The sequence below is a fragment of the Heterocephalus glaber genome, unplaced genomic scaffold, assembly GCF_053883595.1.
Source record: "Heterocephalus glaber isolate CG9 unplaced genomic scaffold, H.glaber_assembly_v1.0 deba00001497, whole genome shotgun sequence".
Lineage (NCBI taxonomy): Eukaryota > Metazoa > Chordata > Mammalia > Rodentia > Bathyergidae > Heterocephalus > Heterocephalus glaber.
Genome location: NW_028258320.1, coordinates 45,559,291 through 45,584,818, shown reverse-complemented (window position 1 = coordinate 45,584,818; position 25,528 = coordinate 45,559,291). Strand labels below are relative to the sequence as shown.

The 25,528-nt window shown below is 35.6% G+C and overlaps 1 protein-coding gene across 1 annotated transcript in view; it reads right to left on the bottom strand.

Annotated features, from left to right (window-relative positions):
- Positions 1–25,528, bottom strand: part of Cc2d2b (coiled-coil and C2 domain containing 2B) — a 112,029-nt gene that overhangs the window by 57,180 nt on the left and 29,321 nt on the right. The window contains exons 8-16 of the mRNA XM_087185004.1: positions 25,308–25,444; positions 25,078–25,206; positions 23,411–23,620; positions 14,164–14,261; positions 9,834–9,974; positions 7,099–7,213; positions 6,780–6,898; positions 3,619–3,796; positions 853–1,003 (exon numbers count right to left, since the gene is read on the bottom strand). Coding sequence (XP_087041130.1) covers positions 853–1,003; positions 3,619–3,796; positions 6,780–6,898; positions 7,099–7,213; positions 9,834–9,974; positions 14,164–14,261; positions 23,411–23,620; positions 25,078–25,206; positions 25,308–25,444 — 1,278 coding nt within the window. The remainder of the gene's footprint in view (positions 1–852; positions 1,004–3,618; positions 3,797–6,779; positions 6,899–7,098; positions 7,214–9,833; positions 9,975–14,163; positions 14,262–23,410; positions 23,621–25,077; positions 25,207–25,307; positions 25,445–25,528) is intronic.

Here is a 25,528-nt window from a genome sequence, read left to right as displayed (position 1 = left end):
TTTTCATTCTTAACCTCTAGAGAAGTAAACAATACTACTTAAAATTATGGATCTCCTCATGCTGTTTTTCTGCTCTGTATGGGTTCTAAGCAAATGAAATCTTTCCCTCATTCTCTATCCTTTTGGCTTCTTTCGCCTACTTTTTTTTTCTCCCTTCTTTGTTCACTTGTCCATGCTTTCTTCCTTTTCACCAGATAGGTTCAAGTTTGCAAAACACCTGCAAAGCTAAAACAAAGGAATCTTGGGGAGAAGGAGAGGAAAGACAATAGTCTCAGAGATGTTCTAACTTTAACTGCATAAAAGTAAAACCATTTGAAACACAAATGAACAGAAACATTCCTTCTTCTTTTCTCTGTCCTTTTCTTAGTACCTTCCTTCTTTATTTCCCTCCTTCCTTTTCTTTCTCCCTTCCCTACACAGTCTGAAGATGAATCCACATGTCCTAGAATACCATTAGGTTTACTGAAGGAGAGAGGCGGTAGCAGAGCAACTATCCCCACAGAAGTAGAACTTGTGTTTGGGAGAGCATGTTTTTGCCTCATGGCCTAGGAAAAGCTGAAGTGCTAACTGAATTATAAATTTCCCAAAGAACTGATTCAAGACAAAGGTGTTTGTTTTTTTTTATTTTTTGATATCGGGGATCGAACTCGGGACTTTGTGCTTGTGAGGCAGGTGGCGGAAACAATGAGCTAAATCCCCAGTCCCAAGACAAGTTTTAAACAATCTAGTTTAACATCTGAAAGGAGAATTTAATTCATTTAAAACCAAATATAAATATGGGATGTATCCCTCATGTAAATGAATCAGGGTCTTCTGAAGAAAGTTGGGGAGAGGCATTTTAAATAAACTCACTGCTTCCTACTTCTCCATCCGCAGGTATGACCAGCTTATCAGAGCTAAATTCTACATATTCCAGAACAGTTTTGCCTTTCAGCTCTGTGTTGTTAGGTAAAGGTAAATATAATTTTGCCAGTAAGCTTGTTTTTTTACTTATTTCATAAACCTAAATATAAAAAATAAAAATACATAATATACTGAAATTACACAATAGAAAAATAAACATAAGGACCCTCAATAACATACTTGTGTTCATTTTTTTAAAATGTTGGAATAAAATATAACATTTCATTCACATATTTAAGGGAAAAGTAGATAATCATATGACCTTAGAAATAGAATCCCTTTTGCTGGTTTTATAGAAAATGAACTGAATAAAAAGTTTACAATGTGCTGGGGATTTATCTCAGTGGTTTTGGTGCCTGCCTTGCAAGTGCAAGGTCCTGAGTTCAATCCCCGGTACCAAAAAAAAAACTTACAAATATGTTTTTGAGAATATAAGTACATATTGTACAATACTCAAATAACTTACTATTTTGTAGCACTTTAATCTCAGTTTTTTTAAATCTCAGTTAAATCCAATAAAAACTATAGGAAACAGATCTTTTTCTTCTCATGTTATAAATGATGAAATGGAAGCTCTTCATCAAACTATTTTAGTTTTTAAGTGATTAAAATCTGGTTGAACTCCTCAGGGAAAAGGGCAAGTCACTGGTTCACATGGAATCCAAGGATTAGTTTAATAAGCTATGGAAACTAGGGAGGAAAGAAGGTTCTACAAGAAGGAAAAAGAGGCACTGAATAGCCCCACTGAGCTTCAGCTCCTCAAGACTTTTGATTCTATGTGCTGTGCTTTCTCTAGAGTTTCATATAAATTCACTGAAAATTCAGTAGAAAAACCTTATTTTGACCTATATTGTGCTGTTAATATTTGGAGAAATGGTGATATGTTCTCTAAAAAGAAAGAAAATTAAGAGGTGGGAAGAGGGAAACTGGCCCTCTAAAGATAAGAAAGAATGCCAACAATAAGGATAAGTAACTAGTCAAGAGAGGAATAAAGAAAGTCAAAGAAGCTGATTTTTTTTTCCTGGTCATTACTTCTTTGTAAGAGTGAATTTAAGCCAACACAGCAGTCTGTTGTCAAAAGCATCCTTCATGCAGAAAGATTTGTAGGAGCTGTAGGTCAGTGAAAGAAATTTCTTATTGTACATCAGTAAACTAGATAGTTAAAAGGAGAAAATGAGCTAATAAATATATTAAAATAGTGAGTTAACATTCTGATTTTACACATAAACCCCATGAATTTGCTAAGAGTATGCAGACCCATACTCAGTGGACTGTCAGATCCAGGTTCTGAGACTTCAGACTGGAGATTAGATCCCAGAGAATGGGAAATGTACTGAAGTCAAGAATTCCACTAGGTAAGGTCTCCCACACAATACATAAAAACTAACAACACCACTGTGTGGCTGTCATGGCACATCCTGAAAATGTTCAGAATAAATGAAATGGTGATTGTAAGTGGAGTAACTAAAATATCTAAAAAAGCTCACAAGTAGGAAATTGCAAGTATGTATGGGAAAAGGCAAGCAGTTCAGTTTGGCTGAAATGAAGAATGAATAAAGTTGAGTGGTAAAAAATGAAATAGAAATTTATGTTAAAAATCTATTTAGTGAGAGCATACAGATTTATTTTGCAATTTTTGCAGCTGCTAAGGTATAATTTATTTCTAATTTCATTCCTCTTTCTCACTGTCTCTTAGCTTGTTAGAGTTGTATGATAAGTGATAGGAAGATAAAAGAACTCAAAATATGCATTTACCTATTTTGTGAGGGAGTTTTTAAAATTTCAAGTGATTATTATACCACACCTTATTTTAGAGACAATACTAGGAAAGTTCTTTTCTTTTGTTTTGTTTTTTTTTGGTACTGGGGATCAAACTAGGGGCCTTGCACTTGGGAGGCAGGCGGCAGCACCACTGAGCTAAATCCTTGGCCCCAAAATTCATATTTTTGAAGTAGAAATTTCTAAAGAAGGATAACATAAGATGACAAGAATTTAAGTAAAAATGAATAAAGCAATCGGAGATAGAATAAAGTTATTTTAGGCATTATAAAAATAATTTTGAGTTAAATTTGTAATTATAATTATCTCTATACTCCTCAAATTCTACCTTCACACACAAATCATTTTTCCCTCCTAACTTTACTTCTAGGTCTAGCTTTAAGCTTAATCAATCAGGACTTTTTGACAAAGCTCCTTAACTGTTTCTAATTTTCTACATCGTCTTATTTTCTTCTTTCTTTAATGCAGAAAGATTTGGACAGGGATCAAGGGTCTATCTTATGTTCTTTCATCTGATTCTTAAAAGGACCCAAACTGACAAAAAATGATAAAATGTTGGAACAGACTGAAGCCCCCATGTCAGGGCTAGGGAACTGTGTAGAAAATATCTAACAGTCACAATAGGTATGCAACTTATTTTACTTTAAATAATTCTCTTCCAACTCTTGTGTGAATGAAAAATAATGCTGCATATCCAAAGTTGACAGGAATTTTAACAGAAGAGAATTATTTGGAGCAGCCACAAATCAAATAATGTACTAATGATGTAAAAGACCATAAAAGAGGCAGATTATACATTTATTAATTATAAATACATTGCTAGGTGTAGAAATCTGTGATCTCTTAATGTAAAAGAAGTAACTTGTCATACAGAATAGTAGCTAACAAGAAAAAGGATTATGGCATAAAATATGAAAGCAAATAACAGCAGCATACCTCTAAGCAAATTGTTTCAGGCCAATATATTAACTGAATATTGAAAATTTGCTGAAACATGACTTTAAAATCAAACTGTAGAGGAGATATTGAAGTGCAAGAAACCTGTTTGTTGTTGTAAAATATCTTAACAAAATATTTCAGCTTCTGAAGTTTGGCTCTCCTCTTCTGTTCATGTCTATAAATTTTAAAAAAATCTTTAAATGAATCATGAAAAGCAGAACTGGTGTACAGTACTGTACTTTTCAAAATGTATCTTATGTTAAAAGGAAGGTGATCATTTAGAGGACAAATAGTGTCTTTAAGTCAAACAACAGCCGTCTATTTATGGGTAAAAGTTTCCCTTTCTCACTCAAGATGTTTTTTTAAAAAGATATATACTAAAAAATAGAAAAGGAACTAAAATCAAGTTACTAGAAATTATTCAGCCATTTATTTTACTACAGCACTTACCAACCAGATGTTTGAAAAGAGGAGAAAATTAGGGGGTTTGGGCTTGGATAGGGGAGTTTATATCAAGAATTCAAAAATATTTCCTAACTTTTATAAGACATCACACAACCCCCCCCACACACACACACTTTAAAGATATGCAATAGGTGATAGGCTTGCTATTCTCTCTCTCTCTCTCTCTCTCTCTCTCTCTCTCTCTCTCTCTCCAGGAGATTGAACTCAGGACCTTCCCACTGAGTTATTTCCTGAGCTGTTTTTTAATATTCTTATTTTGAGATAAGTCTTGCTGAGCTGCCCAGGTTGAGCTCTACCTTGCCATTCTCTTGCCTCAGCCTCCCATAGTGCTGGGCTCTTATCTTCTCAAAGATCTTTGCAAATCTCTTTAGGATTTAGGCTATATAACCACTTTCTCCAGGACAGATGGGAAAGTGTTCTTTCTTTGAACTCAAATGTCAGAGAAGCAAGCCAGGTTACACTGAGGCTTCTATGGAAATATTTGTTGGAAATAAAATGATCCCATGAATGATATGGAACTCTTAGAGTTATTCATTCATTCACCTAATCAACATTTATTATTTTTTTCAGCTGCAAGGCAACTGATCTAATTATTTAAGATTTTATTCCTCTTTCAGAAGGGAGCAAACTAGTTGGAAGATAAGCTCTAGACTGATACATGAAACCTCCTTCTACTCCCCACCCCAATCATACTATGGATCCCAGAATCTCCCTGCCCCATTATCTGCCCATCTTATTTGTCGCCTCAGAGGGTTAGGGAATATAAGCTATCTTTTCCTGTCTCCCTGTTGACCTCTTCTGACCATCTTGCCAATTACCTTCAGAGAAATATCTAGGTAAATATTGCCCACTATGCTGCTTCCTAAATGTAGTTGTAACACTGAGCTCATAAACTGATTATGAAATTTTGTTAATTCAAGATTATATTTTAAGGGAATCTTTCCTTTTTCTTCACCCTGTAGATCATTTTAAATTCTTCTCTAATCTCTGTATTCTTTTCATCTTTATCCTTGATATCAACATATTACTGTTTTCTACAGAATCCATTTTTATTATTGAATTGGATGTTTGGACTGCAATCCTATTAGATAAAATGGCTTTGAAAAGATATAAAGTATTATATATCTTTTTGCCTTAACTTCCACTTAGTTTTAGTTTAGGTTGTCCAGCATCAATATGTTCTTCCTTCTCCTTCTTCCAACTTAAATTTTATGGCTCCTGTTTTCTTACCGTCATTTTAACGATCCTTTCCTATGTGTGAACTTATTGGAAAGAGGTATAGAACAAATAAAAGATAGCTTCACTACTACACTTCTCTGGTCCGAAGGAGGATGGTGATAATTACACATTTATGTTTGTTACTCTTTATGTTCAGTTTAAGATGTAACTGCCTTGTTATGGTTTATAACCAAATGACCCCCAAGAGTCCTATGCACTTTTAGGCGGGGCTTTTTGGAAGATGGTTGTATTATGCAGTGTTATAGCTGATTAGCTGTTAGGAAATGAGACCTGCTTGGAAGAGGGAGGTCACTGGGGGAAAGACCTGATAGAGTTTATCTCCCTCCTGGGCTCTTCCTTTCACTCTCTGCTTCCTGGCTCTCATGACATGAGCAGGATTCCTTTGTGCAGGCCCTTCTTTCATGCCACATCTGCCCTGGAGCTAGTTGACTGTGGACTGAAACCTCCAAAAACATGAGCCAAAAATAAACTTCTTGTTAAATCGTGGGTGTTGAGTATTTTGTCCTAGCTACAGGGAAAGTGAGGAAGGCACAACCAACTCATTCATTTAATTAATATGAATGCTTATTGGGTACCCACTATGTTCCAGCTCTGTGCTAACTGATGCACAATCACAATATTCAAAGCTGGATTAGAAAAATGTCTTCTATAGAGTAGGGATGTTTAAAAACTGGACCTAGTTCAGTGGTTTAAATTGCCATATCCTCTTCAAGGTCAATGGTATCCATAGTCCTAGTAGATGAGAGAAATGACAGTATGTATGATGTCTGCTTTTGTATTAGTCCTAGGTATATAGTTCAAGGAAGAAGTTACAACTGGGAAGAAATGAGGTTTGTACTGTCAAAGAAGGAAATTGTCTGGAGGGCCCTCTTACTATGGAATAGTTTTTTGTTTGGTTTATAGTACAAATAACTTTTATTGGTCTGGGGTCTGTAAACTCAGTCATAGTGCTCCCCAAAAAAGCTGTATGGAATAGTTTTATGAAAACCTAGAGTCCTTTAACAAGGAAAGGTGATGGTACAATCTCTTTCTCCACTCCCGTCCTCTCCCCCTCTTCTTCTTCCTCCTTTTACTGTAACTTTATATTTTTCCTATCTATACCTGAATAAAAATTTATTGCCATCACAAAAATTTAAAAAGTGATCAATATAATAAGCTTATTACAGAAGACATGGCAAGGCAAACTGGTTTATGTCCCAGCTCAGGCACATATTAAATATGTGATCTTGGACTACTTAACCTTCCACAATACCCAGTTCCCTCATTTCTAAGATAAGGATAGTGTATGATTCCATAGAGTTATAGTGACAATCAAATATGCAAATGTAAATTAAAAGACACTTAGCAAAATGTCTGGTATATGGTATTCATCCAAGAAATCTAACATTAGTATGAAAAACAATACAATTAATAGGCAATATATAACAAAAACATAAGTCTTTAAAAATGCTTACAGTGGACACTTGGATAAGCTGGTTAATTCTGCTGTGAAATAAAGTAGCGGCCTCAGGGTAGTTGGATTTATTCTTTCAATTTCTGTTTCTTCAAGTTCAGAAGCTAAAAATGAGAGCACCTAGAGACAAAAACAAAAATATACAATTTACCATGCATATTCGTCATCTAGAACAACTATTCTTAAAAGTAAACTTTTATTTCTTATATTTGTCATTTTGTTAGGTATCTGTTACAAATATCAAGCTATCCTATTCTACTGAACAGTGAAATATTATAACCAGTGAAGATGAATTGAATGTCATTTTGTGATATAAATACCTCCTGTTTTTCTTCATTCTTAAGTACTTTTCCTTCAGTTTTCTTCTTGGTCTCAGAAATGTCTTCTGACATTTGTGCTTGTTCTTCTTGCTCATCACATTTATTCATATTAATCCTAATTAGTAATAAATAGAATTATTTAAAGCAGAAATGCAAGTATTTGAGACTTGTGGGAGGTCTTGCCAAAATAGACACACATGCAAACACACATCTATACACATACAAAATCAATCTTTTACAACAATTTATTTTATATCCTAAGGAAGTTATCAATATGGTAACACTTGACAAGAAGAGTTTCCTGCCAAAATGAGAAGATGGGGCTATATTCTCAACTTCCTGCTAGCCCATTTCTGCCACTGTTACTTTGTAAAACTTGCTTAAGCTAAGATTACCACAAACCTCCATGTCAGAAAATCAAATGAACATTTTTAGTCCTGAACTTAATTAGTATTTCAGAAGCATTAAGCAGTGTTAACAACTTTCCCTTACTTAAAACACAGTGCTGTCTTTTGTTTGCTTCTGTGGTGAAAGGCTCTATCCCAGTGACGGTGAACCTTTTAGAGACCGAGTGCCCAAACTGCAATCCAAAACCCACTTATTTATCACAAAGTGCCAACACTGCAAATTAACCTGAATACTGAAGTTTTAATTTAGAAAAAACGTATGCATTAACATCTTTTATCTTAAAAGAAATATACAATAACAAAGCTTTCAATGATACAAAAGCTTTTTATTGAAAGGTAAAAGTTTGCATTTGGCATGCTTTTTTACAATTACTGTGATCTTTGCTGTTGCATGCATGCTAATAATTTGTCAACCCCTTGGGGCAACTTCTGCCATAGGTTTACCACCACTGTTCTAACCAGTGTTTCCTCTGATTTATTCTCCTTTTCCAAGCCATTCAATACAGCTTCTCAAGTTGCAGTCCTTGAGTTTCTTCTCATCTCATTTTTACCTTCTCTCCAAGTAATTTCTGTACACCTATGGCTTCAGTTACAATTACTAAGCTACAGACTTTATTTTATTTTTTTTTAACTTTTATTTCTAGCACAGACCATACATCCCAGCTGCCCACTCAGCTGCTTTACTTGGGAAAATCTTAAAAGGCATACATATCAAATTCAATATCCCTCAAAATAAATATATGAAGGAAAAATAACCTGAGGTCAATGTGTAGGCATCAAGCCTTTGCATCATAAATGCAGCCTTTTCTTGAAGGTTGGCTACAAGTTTATTCAGTTAAGGTTCAAAAGGACCAGGCTTGTTGTTAGGTCAAAAGTAATAAACTTGGCCAGGAAACAGAGTTTCCAGAATCATCTTCAAATATAGTGCTTTTCTAGTATCAGAATACTTGAATGGCTAAAACAAAATGCTCCAACTAAGGATCAGCAGGCTAATCCTGCTGGTGCCAATCTAGTCACTGCCATTGTATTTAGTTCAGAGGTATCCAGCAAAAAGCTGGAGAGATGAATAATTAAATGTCAGGATGAACAAATATGAAGGGTCTCATGTGAGATTGGCGTTCAGAATAATGGGAGCAAGTTTTTTTTTGGTACCGGGGATCAAACTCAGGACCTTGCACTTGCAAGGCAGGCGTTCGAACCACTAAGCTAAGTCCCTGGCCCTAAGGAACAAGTTTTGGTAGTGAGTAGATAATATGGATCCAGAACTACTATTCTGAGTAACCTTATGATATCTGTGGGTCTTCTTTGTTGCTCAGAAGTTCATGACACATGGGTGTGACAAACTGGTTTAAAAGATTAGAGGCAAGTCATCAAGTTTACATTAATTTTGAAGTATACAAATCATGCTTGTCTTAGGTACAAACTGTTAGAAGCACTTCTAAACCAGTTCTACCTATAATCTCAGCACTTCAGGAGGTTGAGGCAGGACTCCAAGCTTAAGCCCAGTCTGTGCAATTTAGTGAGACCTGTTTCTAATTTTAAAAGGGGGATGGGGCTGAGGAGATAGTTCAGTTTGAAGGCCCTGAGTTCGATTGCCAGTACCACAGCAAGCAAAATCTCCTGTAGCAGAAAAAATAAAAAATCAATAAAAGAAACATCTCTTAATTGCCTGAAATTACACTACAAGTTTGCAGTTTTGAAAAAAAATAGACTCAGGATAATGGGTTGTAAGGAGAGAACTAGTTATCTCACTTTGAGTTCACAAGCAAATTAAGTAATTAATAAATTTGGTTTTGTGTATAATTATTTTTTCCAGTACATATGTTTTTACAACTTCATCCAATTACCTAAAATATGCTTCACCTTGGAGTATGGTCGTTAGATCTACGTTTATTAAAAAATGCCAAAGTGTTTCCAAGGTGACTATATTATTTTACATTCCCACTAAATATAAATGAAAGGGTCTTTGGCTCAGGATCTTTGACAACAGTTGTTAATATCTTTTAGGCATTCAATCAGGTGTGTGTAGTATTTCATTCTGATTTTAATTTGCATTTCTCTATTGATATGACATGATGTCACGAGAAAGAACTTTTCTGTGTTCATTTGCCATCCCTATACCTTCTTTAGTAAAGTGTTTGTTCAAAGCCTTTGTCCATTTTTAAATTGGCTTGTCTTCTTAAATTGTAAGGATTATTCAAAATATAAGTCCTTTGTTGACCACATAGTTGTGTAGATTCTAGATCTTTTTCCCAGTCACTATGATCTTCCATTATTCATGAGCAGTTCCTTAAGAGACAAATAAGAGCAAGTAAAGCAGCTTCTTACCTCTGAAATTGTAACTTTATTGTAGTGCTTGTAAAACCTTGCTGTTTTCGAAGAGACTTTATCTGTTTCCAAGTCTGTAACATGCTATGTAGCAGGGAGAGGTCCTTTTCCCTTTCTAAGTTATATAGTTGTTTTGTATTTCTGTAACAATAATGGCAAAATCAAAAATATGCCTGTTGGTTAGAACCATAAGTTATTAAAAATGGTCTGGAAGAATATTTTAGAGTAATTCTTCTGAATATGTAGCAGTTTAGTTAATTTTTGACTAGTACTTTACTATATATGAAAAAGAGAGTGCAAACCAACATAGTACATGCCTTTCTGTTGCTTTTGCTTGCTTTGGTACAGTTTGAAACATTCACAACTTTTATTTTGCCACCGAGTAAGTTCTATGTGGGTGGCTCCAAAGCCACCACAGTGGGATTGGTTCCAATTTAGGATGTCAGAATCTCAAGGGAACTTGAAAGGAACTAGAGGAGGGGCTTGCAACAAGGAGAAAAGGTAAAACAACAATGCCTCCATCTCATTGCACCTCAGTAATGAGAAGTAGTAATCAGTGATAATCAGCATAGACCCCCAATATTTGGACAGTAAGGTCTTTTTCTGTCTTCCCAGAAATATATCCTATTTGTAGGTATTTTCAAACTTGCATTTTATTTTTAACTCATATTAAACAAAGTTATATTATTTTATGTATTTGATAATTCCATTTTCTTACTTAAGCCTTTGCTTGTATGTCTCTTTGATTATTTGTGCTCCTTCTTCCTCCTGGTATTTTTGTGTATTTGTAACAGAAGAGGCTATAAATATTTTACTATAAGGACGTGTTCCTTAGAATATCATATCTATGAGTGATCCCTGAGCTAGGACTAAAATTATGTTCTTCCAGAAAGAGTATATATTTGGTTTTCCAGTTTGTAATCACTACCAATCTGGGACTATATTTAATTAAATTCTAAATCTGAGCTGGGTATGGTAGCTCATGCCAATAATTCCAGCTACTTGGGAGGTTAAGGCATGAGAATAGTAAGCTTGAGGCTAGCCTGGGCAACTTCATGTGACTCTGTCTCAATGGGGATGTAGCTCTGTGTGAAGGCCCTGGGTTCAGTCATCAGTATCACAAAAAGTTAAATGAACAGGGCCTGGGATTTAGTTCAGTGGTTCCACTGAGTGCCTCACAAGCGCAAGTTTCTGAGTTCAATCCCCGGTACCAAAAAAGAAAAAAAGTTAAATGAACAAATGAATGAATAAATAGATAGATAAAGGGCTGGGCGTATAGGTCAGTGGTAGAATGCCACAAGTTCAATCCTCAATATCACCAACAATGTTAAAAGAAAGAAGGAAAGAAAGAAAGAAAGAGAGAGAGAGAAAGAAAGAAAGAAAGAAAGAAATCTAATTCAAGTCATAATTCTGAGTTGTTAGGTTTCTGATTATGAATTTTCAAAAGAAAAATTTCCCTCTTTTCTTAGTGTCAAGGTCAAAGATAAGTCTCTGTCATCCTCTTTTAATTCCTTTTTAATATTTAATGCCTATTACATAGTAATCTTTATTAAACTTCCCAAGTAGTCTAAACTTGCTTTATCTTTTGCCTTTAGCACTCTATTAAGCCACTTGAATGATAGCTGAAGTTTACTAGGGAAGCAAATATCCTCAGTGTAAAAGATGGTTTTGTCTCTGATTTACTAGGATTTTTCCTTTCACTTTGTTTTTGGCTTCTGCAGATTCCTTATGTTCTTGCCATCTCAGCAATTTGTTTATAAAGATAATTATGTATTTCACCTGACATTTTAGTTGTTTACCCTAGTAGTGCTATTCAGGAAATCTAGGCTACCATACTTCTAGAGACAGGAGCGTATTTTCATTTAATTCATTCGGTAAACAATAATTCAGTACTTATTATGTCCCAGGCATTGTGCTGGCAAAGTGTGAGTAAAGAGGTGAAAAGACATGCTCTATGGATTCAAGAAGCTTATAGACACATAAATTAATCAATGTAATAAAGTGTTATAGATGTTGTATTAGAAATCCACACAACATAGAGTTTGTTCATAAATAACAGGATGGTAGCCAATAATAGTGAAAGACTTCAAAAGAATATAGGTACTCATAGAGAATGGTATTCATTTCAAATCAATAAATACATAATAGATATTTATTACATGGCATGAGTTGTTTTAAGTGCTGGCAACTACTATCTCAGTGAAGAAGGATACAGAGTAAGTACTTACAAATGTGATGAGAATTACGAAAAGGGTAATACAAAGTGCCATGGGGATAGATAGACAGATAGATAGAATTTAATCTAATCTAATGGATAAGTAAAAGCATCCCTGAAAAAGTGACATAAAATTGAAATAAATTTTATATGTTGACTAAGTATTAGACTGAAAAAATGAAAGAACGTTCTAGAAGCAAAAGACATTAAAACACAATATAGAGGTATTAAGATGGTCTAGTTAGGACACTGACTATAAATTTCCAAGGCACAGGGACCCTAACATGAAGTTGGAGAGGTAGGGAGTGAGATTATGTAAGGAATTATAGATTATGCTAATGCTATTGAATTTTATTTTGAAACTAATGAGGTTTTATTTACTAAGCAAACTCACTCTGGTTTAAGTATGGAGTGGAGTTTAAAGAGAGATATTTTAGACTAAGTAGTCCACTGGAAGATAAGTGCTTGAAGTAAGTAGAATTGGTGGGAATGGTGAAAAGGCCAAGGACAGGATGGAAAAGAAATTTTAAAAAGTAAAAAGTAAAAGAATGTGGCGAGATGAAGATTGAGAGAAGCAGCAAAAAGAGGAGTCATAAATGACTTGAAAATTTCTTTCCTGGGTATTAGGTAATTGTGGGTACCCAATACCTAATAGACAGTCATAAAAGGTTAAGTACACCTGTATCATTTCTTGTTTTTCATGTGCACATACTTCCCTAATACAAACATTGTTTTTCAAATGTCCAAAATCTACCCTTTGCAGCATTTCTACATCACAAACTGAAATTTCCTGAATCAAAATTTATTACATTTTAATTTTTCTGTTTTAATAAATCTGATTACCTAGTCAGTACCCCACCCCCCACAGTGGACCCCTATCTACTAGTATTGGACTCATCTAAAGCCAACTTTCTCTTTTTGTTGCATCAAAGTTTACTTGTTCTGTGTTCATTATGTCAATGGCTATTCTTTGCCTTCAATTTTAGTTAATATAAATAACAGCAGTTTATTGTGTTGTAAATACTGATGCATTCTTTTCATTTATTCAGCTAGTATTTATTGAGTACTCATCTTATGCCAGGCCTTGTTTAGGGATATGCTAACCTTATCAAGTAATATCTGCATTTTAAAAGGTTGCTATAGGAAACAATCATTTAAATTATTTGTTGTCTCTTGTGGTTAAGGGTCTGTAGAATCATGTCAGGTCATGGGCAGGGAGACAGGAATTTTCTGTACCTATCAAATCACTCATATATATATATATTTTTTTTGTAATGGAGATCGAACTCAGGACCTTGCACTTGCAAGGCAGGTGTGATACCACTGAGATAAATCCCCAGCCCTCTAACATATATATATTTGTGCACAATTAAACTACCTACCAAATAAATTATCTTCCAAATGAGCTTTCTTACTTTTGAAATTCCTTGACAATTATTATGCTCCATTTTGTAGTTATTTTTCCAGTTGTTTCATACTCTGATAAATTCTCTCAACTAGTTTATAAACCAGTGTTTCTTAACTTGGAAACCATGTATATTTTAGATAGGAGACCTTAAATTCATTTATTTATAGAGTCATATCTTTGGATTGAATTAATGTACCTTGTACATATGTAAATATGCAGTAATTTTTTTTTTTGAGACAAGATCTCACTGTGCAGTTCAGGCTGGGCTTGAACTCACTATGTAGCCTAGGCTGGCCTCAAACTCATGGCAATCCTCCTGTCTCAGACTCCTGAAAGCTGGGATTACAGGAGTGAGTCACCACGTCCAGCTCTAATTTTCAAATATATACAAACACTTGAGATTAATATCATTCAAGTCAATTTAGAAATACTGTTGGTAAACTCAGTAATTTTCTTCAACAAGTACTTTTAGAAAACATTAAAAAAATCAGTGGATATTAAAACTACAACTTCTTTCTCACGGCACTTCTGTGAAATACTTTTACACAAACATAAGCCTTTAAAATATACTGTAACCACTTCTGTAATTTCCTAAAGATTAGGGATCTTGTATGTCTCTTATTTTAATCTTCTATAACAAAATACAGTCCTTTATCTAAAAAAAGTTAATAAATGTTTGATAAATACGTGAATGATTCAAACCCTACCTTATCTGCCAATAATAATCTTGTAAAGACTTTTTGATAAGCTGGGTAATTTCAAAGTTTTCGCTCACTGATTTGGTAGCATTTGTCAATGTTTTCAGCTATAACAAAAAAAAGAGCTCTTTGGTATATTACATTCACCTGTAAGCATAACTACAATTCATCTGTAGGCCTAAGCACAAATGTAGAACTCTGTTGTGTATGACTGTTTTGTCTTTCAAAATATATTTTCCTATAAGCAGTTTGGAAATACATCACTCTAAGCTCTTCTTGCCTTGACGGTTGGCATTGAGAAGTCTGCTGTGATTCTGATGGGCTTTCCTTTGTATGTGATTTGTTTCTTTTCTCTAACTGCTTGTAGAACTTTGTTCTTCTGTTGGGTTTCTGGAATCCTAAGTATTATATGCCTATGTGTAGATTTTTTTTGATCAAGGCTATTTGGAGTCCTATATGCCTCACTTATCTGTATGTCAAGTTCTTTCCCCCTCCTTGGGAAGTTTTCTACCATCACTTCTGTGAACAGTTTTTTTTATGTCATCTGCACTCTCTCCTCTTTCTTCATTGACTCCAATCAGTCTTATGTTATTCTTCTTTGCATCATCTAGCAGCTGTTGGATTGATTTCTCGTGTTCCCTTACAATTTTAAAGCAATTTTTCTTTTCCTGGTCACTAATTGCAATCTTTTCTTCTATATCTGAAATTCTATCCTCACATTGGTTCATTCTGCTGCACAGACTTTTGATGGAGTTTTTAATCTCCTGGAAATCTGTTTGCATCTGTTTTATGGATTCCATTTGTTTCCTATGTTGGGATCCCATCATGTTCCTCAGATCCTTTATTTTTTTTATTTGTGTCCTCTCTAGATTTATTAATCATGTCTTGCACCATGAGTACAATCTTTGCTGTTATCTGAGTAATTATTTCTGATTTCATTTTTCCCAGATCCTCTTTTGTTGCCAGTTCAGAGAGTCCAGGTGGTGGAGTATCAGATTGTTCCATCTTGTTTCCCTTTGGGGTTGCTGTAGGTGAGCCAGAAGTCCGTTTTTGTGGCTTATTTACATGTCTTCTCATTTCCACGGCGGGGGGGGGGGTGCTTCTGGTGCCCGCGCGGCTCACCTTCTCTGCCCCAGTCACATGGGATGGCTGCGGGGGAGCTTCCTTTTGGGTGCTGGGACTGGCTCAGCGTCTCAGCCCTAGGAGCCCCTATAAGCAGTTTGGAGCAGAACTGAGAAAACCCTGAATATCTACTCAAGCAATAAACATCATACTTTGAACATACAAGTCAATTAATTCATCAGTTTATAAAAGAAATGCCATTAGATCAGATGGCAGATTGAGCAGAGGTATGCACTTTATCTTCCACTTAAAACCTCATAGTAAGAGAAAACATATGTGTCTTTATCCATAAAGATATTGCCATTATCACATCCATATTTATATACCTGTATTGATAACCTACATGTATGTCTCTACATGAAAGTGTAACACACATCATAGGAAAATAAGAAAAAATAAAATCAAGAAAGAAAGTATATTGCAGAAGGTATTAAACAGTTATCTTAAACACACTTTCTCAGATAAAACTGAAGGAAACTACACCCTAAACTTCTTGGAGGAGAAACCTGTCACAGGGGTGACTACAGTGAACTGATACCAACTCTTCCACTGGAAGACATAAAAGACCCAAACAAATAGGAATACACTATAAGGAAACCCAATTTTTATAATAACAAAATTTCTTTCAAAATTAATGCAACAATGGAATCCAACCACAATAAATTGGTATTAGAGTTTTTAAAATAGAGAGTTACAAGTGAATTCTAAGGTTTGCATGGAACATCAAATCCATTAAGAGTATCCAAAATACTCTAGAAAAGGCAATTGTACTACTATATATCATGATTTAATAATTAAATATGGTAATGAAAACAAGGTTGAACTAGACCAGCGTATCTATAGAATAAATAATTCTTAAACCTATATAAATATGATGTGCAGCTGGCTTATTCTAAAGGCAGTATTTTAAATATAGAAATTATGTTGTTCGGCTATTTGACTAATCTCTTAGGGGAAAATTGATTTGGAACCCAACTTCCTCCAAGACACAGCTATAAATTCTACATAGAAGAAAAGGCTAGAAATTACACACACACACACACACACACACACACACACACACAAGCACAAACACTACAAGAATATATAGAAAGGTATCTTTACAGTTTTGGTCTATCAAATATCAGACACTACTGGCTGCCCATAAATGTTCATTTTTCTTGGTTAGCAGAATACTGATTGCCTAAGAGATATCTTGACATCTCCATCAGAATTAAATGTTTAAATGCCTTATAAGGTATTTAATTTAAAATGGGCTTAATCCCTAGTACTGCCAAAAAAATAACTTGTTGGCATGCCCTACCGAGGTCCTGAGTTGCACAGAACACACCGAATCATGCCACTGCAGACAGGCAGCCACCTGATTCCACACTACAAAGACACAGAGGACAACAGACCACCAGACCAAGGTACTGAGTCCCACAGTTCCCGGCCCAGAGGTAGGGGTTTCTGAGCCATCGTCCCACTGCTCCTGGTCCAGAGGAAAGGGCTTCCCAGTCACCATCCCTCCCGCTGCTCCCAGCCCAGAGGAAAGGGCTTTTGGCCCACCTTCTGTCTCGCTGCTCCTGGCCCAGAGGAAGGGGCTTCCAGGCCACCATCCCTCCCACCACTCCGGGCCCAGAGGGAAGGGCTTCTGAGCCACCATCCCACTGCTCCTGGTCCAGAGGAAAGGGTTTCCCAGCCACCATCCCTCCGGCTGCTCCCAGCCCACAGGAAAGGGCTTTTGGGTCACCATCCCTACCACTGCTCTCGGCCCCTGTCCCACCTCACCCAGCTCAGAGGAGGTAATCCGTGCAGGTGCTAACAGCCCCCTGCCCCAGTCAAAATGAGAAAACACATAAATAAGTCTCAAAACCAGACTTCCAGATCACCTACAGCAACACCAAAGGGAAATGAGATGGAACACTCTGATACTCAACCACCTGGACCCACTGAACTGGCAACAAAAGGGGATCTGGAAAAAATGAAATCAGAAATAATTTCTCAGATAACAGGAGAAATTGTGCCCCTAGTGCAAGACATGATTAATAAATCTAGAGAGGAGCTGAGGAACATGATGGAATCCCAACATAAGAAACAAATGGAATCCATAAAACAGATGCAAATAGATTTCCAGGACATAAAAAGCTCCATTGAAAGTCTACACAGCAGAATGAGCCAATGTGAGGACAGAATTTCAGATATAGAAGATAAGACTGCAATTAGTGACCAGGAAAAGAAAAATTGCTTCAAAATTATAAGGGAACATGAGAAATCAATCCAGCAGCTGCTAGATGATGCAAAGAAGAATAACATAAGACTGATTGGAGTCAATGAAGAAATAGGAGAGAGTGGAGATGACATAAAAAATCTCTTCACAGAAATAATGGCAGAAAACTTCCCAAGCAGGGGAAAAGAGCTTGACATACAGATAAGTGAGGCATATAGGACTCCAAATAGCCTTGATCAAAAAAAATCTACACATAGGCATATAATTGTTAAGATTCCAGAAACACAACAGAAGAACAAAGTTCTCCAAGCAGTCAGAGAAAAGAAACAAATCACATACAAAAGAAAGCCCATCAGAATCACAGCAGACTTCTTAACACAAACCATCAAGGCAAGAAGAGCTTGGAGTGACATAGTCCAAGCCCTAAAAGAAAACAGCCTCCAACCCAGATTGATGTACCTTGCAAAACTATCTTTCAAAATGGATGGAGAAATAAGATACTTTCATGACAAAGAGCACCTTAGGAACTTCGTGAATACCAAACCAGCACTCCAAAGAATTTTACACAATATCCTAGGAATGGACATTGAGGATCACAACCCCAGGAAGCAAAACAGAATGAACCCATCGGGCATGACAAGAAATTAAATATAAAGGGGAAGAACCCAACAAAAAGAAAAAGTCATGGCAATGACAAGTCAATATGTTTCACTTATAACCATCAACATTAATGGTCTCAATTCACCAATCAAAAGAAATAGACTGGCAGAATGGGTCAAGAAGCAAAATCCAACAATATGCTGCATACAAGAAACACACTTAATTCAAAAGGAAATTCATAGGCTGAAAGTTAAAGGGTGGAAAACAATACTGCATGTAACAGGAACCCGAAAAAAAGCAGGAGTAGCTATCCTCTTGGCAGATCAAGTAGATTTCAAACCAACACTGATTAAGAGAGATGAAGAAGGACACTACATCCTTGTAAAGGGAAGAATCCAAGAGGAAGAGATGACAATCATAAATATCTATGCACCAAACACTACTGCACCCAACTATATAAAACAAATACTAACAGACATGAAAAGTCATATATGCACTAATGCAATTGTAGTGGGGGACCTCAACACCCCACTGTCACAAATAGATAGATCAACTAGACTAAAAATAAGTAATGAAATACTAGAACTCAATCGAACTCTTGAACAAATGAACTTAACAGATGTTTACAAAGTCTTCCACCCCACAAAATCAGAATACACATTCTTCTCAGCTGCACATGGCTCATTCTCCAAAATAGACCACATACTCACACATAGAACATGTTTAAGTAAGTGCAAAGGAATTGAAGTTATCCCCTGTATATTATCAGACCATAGTGCGATGAAATTGGAGATCCATAGCAAAAGAAACTCAAAAAATTTCATAAACATGTGGAAATTGAACAACACACTTCTGAATAACCAATGGGTCACAGAGGAAATTAAAGAAGAAATCAGACAGTTCCTTCAATTAAATGACAATGACAATACAACATATCGAAATCTATGGGACACAATGAAAGCAGTCTTACGAGGGAAATTCATAGTAGTGAATATGCATATTAGGAAAACAGAATGGGCCCAATTAAACAACCTAATGCTGAACCTCAAGCTTCTAGAAAAAGAAGAGCAGGACAACCCCAAAGCTCATACAAGGGAGGAAATTATAAAGATCAGAGGAGAAATCAATGCAATGGAGACTAAGAGAATGATACAAAAAATCAATGAAGCCAAGAGTTGGTTCTTCGAAAGAATCAACAAAATTGACAAACCCTTAGCCAATCTTGTCAGAAAAAGGAAAGAAATTAGGAGTGCAATTAGGAATGAAAAGGGTGAAATTACAACAGACCCAGCAGAAATCCAGAGGATCATCAATACCTACTTCCAGAACCTATATGCCAATAAGATGGAAAAGACAGAAGAAATGGACAGATTCCTAGATACATATGAATTACCAAAGTTGAACGAAGAAGACCTAAAAATTCTGAACAACCCAATATCAACCAATGAAATTGAAAATGTAATTAAAATTTTATCAACTACGAAAATCCCAGGCCCTGATGGCTTCACTGCTGAATTCTACAAGACATTTAGAGAGGAACTGCTGCCACTACTGTTTAAACTCTTCAATGAAATTGAAAGGGAAGCAATACTCCCAAAATCATTCCTGGAAGCAAGCATCACCTTGATCCCCAAAGCAGAGAAAGACTCAACCGAAAAGGAGAACTATAGGCCAATCTCACTAATGAACATAGATGCAAAAATCCTTAATAAGATACTGGCAAACAGAATGCAGAAGATCATCAAGAAAATCATATGCCCTGATCAAGTGAGATTCATCCCAGGGATGCAGGGATGGTTCAATATATGAAAATCAATTAATGTAATACACTATATCAATAGAGCCAAGGACAAAAACCATAGGATTATCTCCATATATGCAGAAAAAGCATTTGACAAAATCCAACATGCATTTATGATAAAAACCCTACAAAAAATTGGAATAGATGGTCTCTACCCCAAACTGATAGAAGCCATCTATGAAAAACCAACAGCCAATATCATACTAAATGGTCAAAAACTGAAATCCTTCACACTAAAATCAGGAACAAGACAAGGATGTCCACTATCACCACTCTTGTTCAATATAGTTCTAGAAACAGTAGCCACGGCAATTAGACAAGAGAAAGAAATAAAAGGAATAAAGATAGGTAAGGAAGAAGTCAAATTGTCATTATTTGCAGATGACACGATACTCTATATAGAAGACCCCAAGAACTCCACCAAAAGTCTTCTAGACTTAATAACCAAATTCAGTCAAGTAGCTGGTTACAAGGTCAACACACAAAAATCAATAGCTTTCCTCTACACAAATGACAGACTCACTGAGAGAGAAATAGGGCAAATACTTCCTTTCACAGTAGCATCCAAAAAACTGAAATACCTAGGAATCAACCTAATGAAAGAAATCAAAGACCTCTTCTCTGAAAAGTATGGCACTCTGAAAAGAGAGATTGAAGATGATATCAGAAAATGGACAGACATCCCCTGCTCCTGGGTGGGAAGGTTCCATATAGTGAAAATGGCCATACCTCCAAAACTGCTATATAGATTTAATGCAATTCCAATTGAGATCCCAGCAGCATACTTCATAGACCTCGAGAAAACAATCCAAAAATTCATTTGGAATAAGAAGAGACCCAGAATAGCAAAAGCAATTCTAGGTAACACAGACATGACGGGGGGTATCACAATCCCCAACCTGCAACTCTACTACAAAGCTACTGTGGTAAAAACAGCATGGTACTGGCAAAGAAACAGACCTGAGGACCAGTGGAACAGATTAGAAGATGCAGAAACAACGCTAGACACACTCAGCCATCTCATCTTCGATAAAGGAGCCAAACACCCTCACTGGAGGAAAGATAGCCTCTTTAATAAATGGTGCTGGAAAAATTGGGCTTCAACTTGCCAAAGATTAAAACTAGACCTATATCTCTCACCATGCACTAAACTAAAATCAAAATGGATTAAAGATCTAAATATTGAAATAGAAACTCTGAACCAGTTGGAACAGAAGTTAGGTAGAACCCTTGAAGACATCGGTGTAGGAAAAGATTTTGTGAACAAAACCTCAGTTGCCCATGAACTAGCACAATCAACAAATGGGATCTCTTCTTATTAAAAAGCTTCTGCACAGCAAGAGAAACCATCAGCAGTGTGAAGAGACAACCCACAATGTGGGAAAAAATCTTCACCTGCTCTTCCTCAGACAAAGGTCTACTATCTCGAATCTGTAAAGAACTTAAAAAGATCAGACCTCCCACATTTAAAGACCCAATCGAAAAATGGGCATCTGAAATGAACGGACATTTCTCAGACAATGAAGTAGAAATAGCAAATAAATACATGAAAAAATGCTCAACATCACTGGTCATTCAAGAGATGCAAATGAAAATAACGCTGAGATTTCACTTCACTCCAGAAAGAATGGCTGCTATCATGGAATCAACCAATAACAAATGTTGGCAGGGCTGTGGGGAAAGAGGAACCCTGGTCCACTGCTGGTGGGAGTGTAGACTGGTGCAAGCACTGTGGAAATCAGTATGGAGATACCTCAAAGAACTAGGACTAGAAGTCCCATTTGACCCTGCTATTCCACTGCTGGGGATCTTCCCCAAAGAATTAAAAGAATCATACCACAGTGATATATGTGCACCCATGTTCACAGCAGCGCAGTTTGTAATAGCTAAAACTTGGAAACAGCCCAAATGCCCATCAACTGGAGACTGGATCAAGAAAATGTGGGTTTTTTATAAAATGGAGTACTACTCAGCCATAAAAAATGAGAAATTAGAGACATTTATAGCTAAGTGGATGCACATTGAGGCAATACTCTTAAGTGAAATAAATAGGACACAGATGTGTAAATACCAAATAGTTTCTCTGGTGTGAGAAACTGAAAGTGTAAATAAGGACTAAATGTATAATAGGTAATGTGAAATAGGAAGAAAAGGGGCAAAGGGTAAGGAAGTGGGAGGGCTAGGGGAAAGGATAGAAGGGAATGGGATTAATATGAGAAAATGGAAAAATAGGAACAAAATCTTTGTAAATAGGGAGGACTGGAGGGGTTGAAGGGAGGGCTAGGCAAAGGTGAAAAATAAGAACCAAGAGAGATTATGTAAAGGTGCAAATTTCCAATGATGAATGTCATTATATTGTATACCTAAAATGTACCAATTATTAGAATGAATAATCGATAATGTAAAATAGGAAGAAAAGGTCCAAAGGGGTAGGGGTAGTGGGAGGGCCAGGGGAAAGGAAAGAAGGGAAAGTAAAAAATGCTGAGAAATGGAAAAAATGGAAATAAAGTCTTTGTAAATAGGGAAGGGTGGAGGGGGTGAAGGGAGGGCTAGGAATGGGGAAAAAATAAGAACCAAGATGCATTATATAAAGGTACAATTCCCAATGAGAAATGTAATTGTGTTGTATACCTACAATGTACCAATAAAAGAATTTAATACAAAAAAAAATAAAATAACTTGTTTATAGATTTCTACTTTATAGAATTTTTTCCAACAATATTATATAATTTTTAAAGTCTGATCTAGTAATGACAGTTTTGTTTCATTAGACTACTTAGAGACTTTAAGATGATTATTATTATTATTTTTTTTTTTTTGGTACCAGGGATCAAACTCGGGACCTTCCACTTTCTTTTTTTTTTTGGTACCGGGGATCAATTGTGCTTGCATAGCAGGCATTGAAACCACTGAGCTAAATCCCCAGCCCTATGGGACCTTCCACTTTCAAGGCAGCCGGCGGCACCACTGAGCTAAATCCCTGGCCCAAGACTTTAAGATTACTTTTACATACTTATTGGATAAGTGAAATCTACCAAAATACCTTGTCAGAGAGAACACTAGTTAACAAAATGCTCATGGATCCATAACCCAGCAGAGTCTAAATGACATGTGTAGGTTTGTCAAATTGATTAGTCCTTCAGGATTTATAATGTCATTAGATGACAATATGGATTGCTTATCTCAGAACAAGACTGTTCAATTCAAGACCTCCAATATTTTTTTATCAAAATACTCTATTACAAAACTTTAAAAAAGGACATAGCTCTTTTAGGTCATCAAACAACAATATTACTGATCAGTAAATAATGCATATGTGATAAAAATACTGCAGGAGTTTTGAGGCTGTCTCCCCAGCAAGTCAACTCTCATAGGTTTTTTTTTTCCAGATAAACTCAATTGACTGCTCTAACTGGTTAAGAATACCAAGGGAAGATGTTCTATAATAACTTGCTGTATCCTAAGAACTTTTTTTCTTTCATATTAAATATTTAGCTCTGAAATACAACAAAGTCCATTCTCACCTTTTCATAAAGTAGCTGTGGTAAATTCTGTTGCTGCCTGTCCTGAAAATATTCATAAAGTTGCACCAGTCTAGCACATAATACTTGTTCTTGATTGAATAGAGGATGATGGCTAAATTGCAAGCCAATAATGTTGAGATCTAATTGGTACATTTCCCTTTGACCTTCCATTTTGTTCCTAAAAGAACTCCCAATGTCAGATTTTATTGCCTTTTAAAGAAAAATATGGACAATGTTAATTTGATTCTATCTTTAAAAAAATTACAAGTAACTTTCCCTTATAAAAGTAACATATAAATTGTAGAACAGTAATACAGTAAAGAAAAAACAATAATTTGATCTTCAAAAATTGATTACAACCTTTAATTTCATAAAACAAATTTGTATTACAGCATTTTAGCCATCTTGCTATAAATTGTTGTCATCTACTTTACTCTTCTTGTTTACTGGTAGAAGTTGGACTTTTGAATTATGGGACCGAAAATAAATTCTTATAGAAATATTATGACAAATGTAACAGGTTTTGGGTCGAGTTTGGTTACATGATGGTATAATTATCATTTGTGGGCCAGAATTAAATAGTAATGATTTAGCAAAGCATTGTTTCTAAATGAATATATTGATAATCATCTAGAAAATTCCTAGAAAGCACCTGAGTCATCTAAGCAAATTCTGCCTAAGGAAATTGTTTCTTTTTGTTCATGAGACAGTTATGGTTTAGATCAAGAATGTCCCCCCAAAGTCTTATGTGTTCAGAGGTGGGGATTTGGGAAGGTAACTGGATTATGGAGGCACTATATTCATCAGTGGATTAATCCACTGATACAGTTGTAGCTGAATGTGCTGTTAGAAAGTGGGGCCTTGGGCTGGGGATTTAGCTCAGTGGTTCCACCACCTGACTTGGAAGGGCAAGGTCCTGAGTTCGATTCCCAGTACAAAAGAAACACAAACAAACAAACAAAAAAAGGAAACTGGGGCCTGGTAAGAAGAGGCATGTCACTGGGTACGGGGTGACCTGGATAACAACAATGAATCAAAGACCAAACAAAGGTCTCTAAACATGTAAATCTTAATGAAATTTTATTTTTGTACACCATAATAGCTATGATTTAAAAAGACAGACAATACAAAGTAGTAGCAAGAAATCAAGCACCTGGAACTCTCTCACACTCACACTGTGTATAATTTCCTACAACAACTTTTAGAAACCTATTTGGCGTTATATATTAAAATTGAACACATACAAACCTATAAGCAGAATTTCTACTCTGATATTCTCTCTCTCTCTCTGTCTCTCTGTATACATCTATATATACATATTTATTTATGTAAAATAGGCAAAATTAACAGGTAAGAGTATTCTATAGTGGCAGAAGTTATAATAGTATTTACCCTGAATACCATTAATTCATTCATTATTTTTTCAAAATTAGGATCTGCTTTAATGTTGCATTCTTTTTTCACTACATATTTATTTTGACCATTTCTCCATGTTATTAACTATTCCTCAAAAGTAATCTCAAGAGCTGCATAATATTTCATCATAGTTTATTTGTTCTATTACTAAACTCACTATATTTAAAGGGTAAAATTAAACCACAAAAATTTGTTATAATTGATATTATAAGAATTCCAGCCATAATTACAAACAAGCTGATATTAGTTACCTTCCTGTATATGGTCTTTAGTGCTGGATTTAAGGATTCCTTGCTTATGTTTAGTCTGAAATTCCATGACTGTCTAATAGGTGAAGGTAATGACATTATTTCTCCACTCTCTTCAAACCAACTCTGTCCCTATTAAAAATATTTAATAAATATAGTAATTAAATATTTCCTTAAAAATAAATGTTATGTAGTATCCATACGTAGTATAACTTGTCAACTAGTGCACTTGCCTCACTTAGTTTAAGCAGGCGATTTTCCATTTTATTACAGGTCTTTTTATATGTTTCTGGCTTTTTCTGAATATAGAGTCCTTCATCTTCTAAAATGCGAGGCATCATACCTTTTGGCAGTTTATACTGGTTGGCCACTTAATAATAAAACTTAGATATTACATTAAAGACCAAAATAGAAGAATAAGGCAGAAAACTTTTAATAGTTTAAGATCAATGTT